Source organism: Thalassophryne amazonica, chromosome 13 (genome assembly GCF_902500255.1).
Source record: "Thalassophryne amazonica chromosome 13, fThaAma1.1, whole genome shotgun sequence".
NCBI lineage: Eukaryota > Metazoa > Chordata > Actinopteri > Batrachoidiformes > Batrachoididae > Thalassophryne > Thalassophryne amazonica.
In genome coordinates, this window is record NC_047115.1 from 98,572,387 (window position 1) to 98,578,994 (window position 6,608).

A 6,608-nucleotide genomic window follows, 5' to 3' on the forward strand; every position below is an offset into this window, starting at 1 on the left:
TGTGTTCTCTGACGGTGTCTGTGTTATTATTGTTCTGATGGTGTGTGTATTGTTGTTCTCTGATGGTGTCTGTGTGTGTCTGTTATTGTTGTTCTGATGGTGTGTGTATTGTTGTTCTCTGACGGTGTCTGTGTGTGTCTGTTCACTGACAGTGTGTGTGTCTGTGTATTATTGTTCTGATGGTGTGTGTGTATTGTTGTTCTCTGATGGTGTCTGTGTGTCTGTGTTATTGTTGTTCTGATGGTGTGTGTATTGTTGTTCTCTGACGGGTCTGTGTGTGTCTATGTTATTGTTGTTCTGATGGTGTGGGTGTAGTGGTAGTTCTGAATGGGGGTGTGTGTGGTCATGGTAGTATTGTTCTCCTGCTGATGGTGTGTGTTCTCTTGTGTTATGTGTTGTTCTGATGGTGTGTGTATTGTTGTTCTCTGACGGTGTGTGTGTCTGTGTGTATTGTTCTCTGATGGTGTGTATGTTCTCTGTGTTGTTGTTACGCTCTGACTGTGGTGGTTGTTCTCTGACGGTGTGTGTGTGTGTGTGTCTGTTCACTGACAGTGTGTGTGTCTGTGTATTATTATTGTTCCCTGATGGTGTGTTGTGTGTGTTCTCTGACTGTGGTGTTGTTCTCTGACAGTGTGGTGTCTGTGTTATTGTTGTTCTGATGGTGTGTGTATTGTTGTTCTCTCTGTGTGTGGTGTTCACTGACTGTTACTGTTCTCTCTGACTGTGGATGTTGTTCACTGACAGTGTGTGTGTCTGTGTTATTGTTGTTCTGATGGTGTGTGTATTGTTGTTCTCTGACGGTGTCTGTGTGTGTCTGTGTTATTGTTGTTCTGATGGTGTTTGTATTGTTGTTCTCTGATGGTGTGTGTTCTCTGACTGTTACTGTTCTCTCTGACTGTGGTGTTGTTCACTGACAGTGTGTGTGTCTGTGTTATTGTTGTTCTGATGGTGTGTGTATTGTTGTTCTCTGACGGTGTCTGTGTGTGTCTGTGTTATTATTGTTCTGATGGTGTGTGTGTATTGTTGTTCTCTGACGGTGTCTGTGTGTCTGTGTTATTGTTGTTCTGATGGTGTGTGTATTGTTGTTCTCTGACGGTGTCTGTGTGTCTGTTATTATTGTTCTGATGGTGTGTGTGTGTATTGTTGTTCTCTGACGGTGTCTGTGTTGTTGTTCTGATGGTGTGTGTGTATTGTTGTTCTCTGACGGTGTCTGTGTTATTGTTGTTCTGATGGTGTGTGTATTGTTGTTCTCTGACGGTGTCTGTGTTATTGTTGTTCTGATGGTGTGTGTATTGTTGTTCTCTGATGGTGTCTGTCTGTGTTATTGTTGTTCTCTGACGGTGTCTGTGTGTGTCTGTTATTGTTGTTCTGATGGTGTGTGTATTGTTCTCTGACGGTGTCTGTGTGTGTCTGTTCACTGACAGTGTGTGTGTCTGTGTATTGTTCTCTGATGGTGTGTGTGTCTCTGTGTTGTTGTTCTCTCTGTGTGGTGTTGTTCTCTGACGGTGTGTGTGTGTGTGTCTGTGTATGTTATTATTGTTCTCTGATGGTGTGTGTGTGTGTTCTCTGACTGTGGTGTTGTTCTCTGACAGTGTCTGTGTGTCTGTGTATTGTTGTTCTGATGGTGTGTGTATTGTTGTTCTCTAATGGTGTGTGTTCTCTGACTGTTACTGTTCTCTCTGTGTGGTGTTGTTCACTGACAGTGTGTGTCTGTGTTATTGTTGTTCTGATGGTGTGTGTATTGTTGTTCTCTGACGGTGTCTGTGTGTGTCTGTGTTATTGTTGTTCTGATGGTGTTTGTATTGTTGTTCTCTGATGGTGTGTGTTCTCTGACTGTTACTGTTCTCTCTGACTGTGGTGTTGTTCACTGACAGTGTGTGTGTCTGTGTTATTGTTGTTCTGATGGTGTGTGTATTGTTGTTCTCTGACGGTGTCTGTGTTATTATTGTTCTGATGGTGTGTGTGTATTGTTGTTCTCTGACGGTGTCTGTGTGTCTGTGTTATTGTTGTTCTGATGGTGTGTGTATTGTTGTTCTCTGACGGTGTCTGTGTGTCTGTGTTATTGTTGTTCTGATGGTGTGTGTATTGTTGTTCTCTGACGGTGTCTGTGTGTGTCTGTGTTATTGTTGTTCTGATGGTGTGTGTGTATTGTTGTTCTCTGACGGTGTCTGTGTGTGTCTGTGTTGTTGTTCTGATGGTGTGTGTATTGTTGTTCTCTGACGGTGTGTGTGTCTGTGTTATTATTGTTCTGATGGTGTGTGTGTATCGTTGTTCTCTGACGGTGTCTGTGTTATTGTTGTTCTGACGGTGTCTGTGTTATTGTTGTTCTGATGGTGTGTGTATTGTTGTTCTCTGATGGTGTCTGTCTGTGTTATTGTTGTTCTCTGATGGTGTCTGTGTGTGTCTGTTATTGTTGTTCTGATGATGTGTGTATTGTTGTTCTCTGACGGTGTCTGTGTGTCTGTTATTGTTGTTCTGATGGTGTGTGTATTGTTCTCTGACGGTGTCTGTGTGTGTTGTTCACTGACAGTGTGTGTGTCTGTGTATTATTGTTCTCTGGTGTGTGTGTTTTCGGACTGTGGTGGTGTTCTCTGACGGTGTCTGTGTGTGTCTGTGTTATTGTTGTTCTGATGGTGTGTGTATTGTTGTTCTCTGACGGTGTCTGTGTTGTTGTTCTGATGGTGTGTGTATTGTTGTTCTCTGACGGTGTCTGTGTTATTGTTGTTCTGATGGTGTGTGTATTGTTGTTCTCTGACGGTGTGCGTGTCTGTGTTATTGTTGTTCTGATGGTGTGTGTATTGTTGTTCTGATGGTGTGTGTGTGTCTGTGTATTGTTCTCTGATGGTGTGTGTTCTCTGTGTTATTGTTGTTCTGATGGTGTGTGTATTGTTGTTCTCTGACGGTGTGTGTTTCTGTGTATTGTTCTCTGATGGTGTGTATGTTCTCTGTGTTGTTGTTCTCTCTGACTGTGGTGTTGTTCTCTGACGGTGTGTGTGTGTGTGTGTCTGTTCACTGACAGTGTGTGTGTCTGTGTATTATTATTGTTCCCTGATGGTGTGTGTGTGTGTTCTCTGACTGTGGTGTTGTTCTCTGACAGTGTCTGTGTGTCTGTGTTATTGTTGTTCTGATGGTGTGTGTATTGTTGTTCTCTAATGGTGTGTGTTCTCTGACTGTTACTGTTCTCTCTGACTGTGGTGTTGTTCACTGACAGTGTGTGTGTCTGTGTTATTGTTGTTCTGATGGTGTGTGTATTGTTGTTCTCTGACGGTGTCTGTGTGTGTCTGTGTTATTGTTGTTCTGATGGTGTTTGTATTGTTGTTCTCTGATGGTGTGTGTTCTCTGACTGTTACTGTTCTCTCTGACTGTGGTGTTGTTCACTGACAGTGTGTGTGTCTGTGTTATTGTTGTTCTGATGGTGTGTGTATTGTTGTTCTCTGACGGTGTCTGTGTGTGTCTGTGTTATTATTGTTCTGATGGTGTGTGTGTATTGTTGTTCTCTGACGGTGTCTGTGTGTCTGTGTTATTGTTGTTCTGATGGTGTGTGTATTGTTGTTCTCTGACGGTGTCTGTGTGTCTGTTATTATTGTTCTGATGGTGTGTGTGTGTATTGTTGTTCTCTGACGGTGTCTGTGTTATTGTTGTTCTGATGGTGTGTGTGTATCGTTGTTCTCTGACGGTGTCTGTGTTATTGTTGTTCTGATGGTGTGTGTATTGTTGTTCTCTGACGGTGTCTGTGTTATTGTTGTTCTGATGGTGTGTGTATTGTTGTTCTCTGATGGTGTCTGTCTGTGTTATTGTTGTTCTCTGACGGTGTCTGTGTGTGTCTGTTATTGTTGTTCTGATGATGTGTGTATTGTTCTCTGACGGTGTCTGTGTGTGTCTGTTCACTGACAGTGTGTGTTTCTGTGTATTGTTCTCTGATGGTGTGTATGTTCTCTGTGTTGTTGTTCTCTCTGACTGTGGTGTTGTTCTCTGACGGTGTGTGTGTGTGTGTCTGTGTATTATTATTGTTCTCTGATGGTGTGTGTGTGTGTTCTCTGACTGTGGTGTTGTTCTCTGACAGTGTCTGTGTGTCTGTGTTATTGTTGTTCTGATGGTGTGTGTATTGTTGTTCTCTAATGGTGTGTGTTCTCTGACTGTTACTGTTCTCTCTGACTGTGGTGTTGTTCACTGACAGTGTGTGTCTGTGTTATTGTTGTTCTGATGGTGTGTGTATTGTTGTTCTCTGACGGTGTCTGTGTGTGTCTGTGTTATTGTTGTTCTGATGGTGTTTGTATTGTTGTTCTCTGATGGTGTGTGTTCTCTGACTGTTACTGTTCTCTCTGACTGTGGTGTTGTTCACTGACAGTGTGTGTGTCTGTGTTATTGTTGTTCTGATGGTGTGTGTATTGTTGTTCTCTGACGGTGTCTGTGTTATTATTGTTCTGATGGTGTGTGTGTGTATTGTTGTTCTCTGACGGTGTCTGTGTGTCTGTGTTATTGTTGTTCTGATGGTGTGTGTATTGTTGTTCTCTGACGGTGTCTGTGTGTCTGTGTTATTATTGTTCTGATGGTGTGTGTGTGTATTGTTGTTCTCTGACGGTGTCTGTGTGTGTCTGTGTTATTGTTGTTCTGATGGTGTGTGTGTATTGTTGTTCTCTGACGGTGTCTGTGTGTGTCTGTGTTGTTGTTCTGATGGTGTGTGTATTGTTGTTCTCTGACGGTGTGTGTGTCTGTGTTATTATTGTTCTGATGGTGTGTGTGTATCGTTGTTCTCTGACGGTGTCTGTGTTATTGTTGTTCTGACGGTGTCTGTGTTATTGTTGTTCTGATGGTGTGTGTATTGTTGTTCTCTGATGGTGTCTGTCTGTGTTATTGTTGTTCTCTGATGGTGTCTGTGTGTGTCTGTTATTGTTGTTCTGATGATGTGTGTATTGTTGTTCTCTGACGGTGTCTGTGTGTCTGTTATTGTTGTTCTGATGGTGTGTGTATTGTTCTCTGACGGTGTCTGTGTGTGTCTGTTCACTGACAGTGTGTGTGTCTGTGTATTATTGTTCTCTGGTGTGTGTGTTTTCGGACTGTGGTGGTGTTCTCTGACGGTGTCTGTGTGTGTCTGTGTTATTGTTGTTCTGATGGTGTGTGTATTGTTGTTCTCTGACGGTGTCTGTGTTGTTGTTCTGATGGTGTGTGTATTGTTGTTCTCTGACGGTGTCTGTGTTATTGTTGTTCTGATGGTGTGTGTATTGTTGTTCTCTGACGGTGTGCGTGTCTGTGTTATTGTTGTTCTGATGGTGTGTGTATTGTTGTTCTCTGACGGTGTCTGTGTTATTGTTGTTCTGATGGTGTGTGTATTGTTGTTCTCTGATGGTGTCTGTGTGTGTCTGTTGTTGTTCTGATGGTGTGTGTATTGTTCTCTGACTGTGTTGTTGTTCTTATGGTGTGTGTATTGTTGTTCTCTGACGGTGTCTGTGTGTGTGTTGTTCTGATGGTGTGTGTATTGTTCTCTGATGGTGTCTGTGTGTGTCTGTTGTTGTTCTGATGGTGTGTGTATTGTTCTCTGACTGTGTTGTTATGGTGTGTGTATTGTTCTCTGACGGTGTCTGTGTGTGTGTTGTTCTGATGGTGTGTGTATTGTTCTCTGACGGTGTGTGTGTCTGTGTATTGTTCTCTGACGGTGTGTGTGTTCTGTGTTGCTGTTCTCTCTGACTGTGGTGTTGTTCTCTGACGTTGTGTAGGAACGCTGTATGCAGCCTGTGAACTGATGAAGCAGCAGCAGGCGGAGGTCCTCGGCTGTCTCGTGGTCATTGAGCTCACAGACTTGCACGGTGTCGACAAACTGAAAGGACACAACGTTGTGTCTCTTCTTCAGTACTGAGTGCCGCTGGCTGTCGGACTCCAGGTTCCACGTTTCAGTCAGCGCTTCAGTTTCCCTGCAGACGTGCTTCAAGGGTCCGTGTGGGACCAGGACGCGACGGCGTTCACACACAGGATCCACTCTCACGGTTCATTCATGTGCACAAATTAATTATTTTTCTTCATTATGAACGTGTGAGATTTTCTGTTCTTTTTCCCTGGATTACTCTGGAAGTGGTTTGAGCATCTGTGGGAGTCTGAACTGGAACTGGTGGGTCAACAGGTTGAAGGAGCGCATGGTCCCGCCTTTGTAGCCAGAATTGTTTTTTTTTTTTTTTTTCTTTTCTATTAAATGTGTGTTCTCGGCAGCACTGAGGATTAAACGTGTGTCTCGTTGCCGACCCTCTTGGAGACGAGGCGTCTCTTTGGGACCAGACAGCTGAAGTTAACTTCCACCTCCTCTGTCTTCAGATGTACCGTTGAGTTCTGTTGTGTTCAATACATTATAAATTCAAATATTAAACAAAGTGTGCTGGACGTCCTGTTGAGTGTCTCTGCTGCCGTCAGTGGACAGAATCAAGTGTGTCCACCTTGAAAACACATCAGTATTTTTGATTGACAACCCTGTGTTTTGGGCTGCTGGTAGGTATGGCTCCTGGACATGTCAGGCATGTCCATCTGGGAGGAGACCCCGGGGAAGACCCAGAACTAGGTGGAGATTATATCTCCACCCTGGACTGGGAACACCTCGCGATCCCCCAGTCAGAGGTGGTCAA

At 43.6% G+C, this 6,608-nt stretch overlaps 1 protein-coding gene across 1 annotated transcript in view; it reads left to right on the top strand.

Moving 5' to 3' along the window:
- Positions 1 to 6,369, top strand: part of aprt (adenine phosphoribosyltransferase) — a 20,076-nt gene extending 13,707 nt beyond the window's left edge. Inside the window, exon 5 of the mRNA XM_034184794.1 lies at positions 5,715 to 6,369. Within this exon, the coding sequence (XP_034040685.1) occupies positions 5,715 to 5,854 (140 nt within the window). The 3' untranslated portion in view covers positions 5,855 to 6,369. The remainder of the gene's footprint in view (positions 1 to 5,714) is intronic.
- The last annotated feature ends 239 nt before the right edge of the window (positions 6,370 to 6,608 follow it).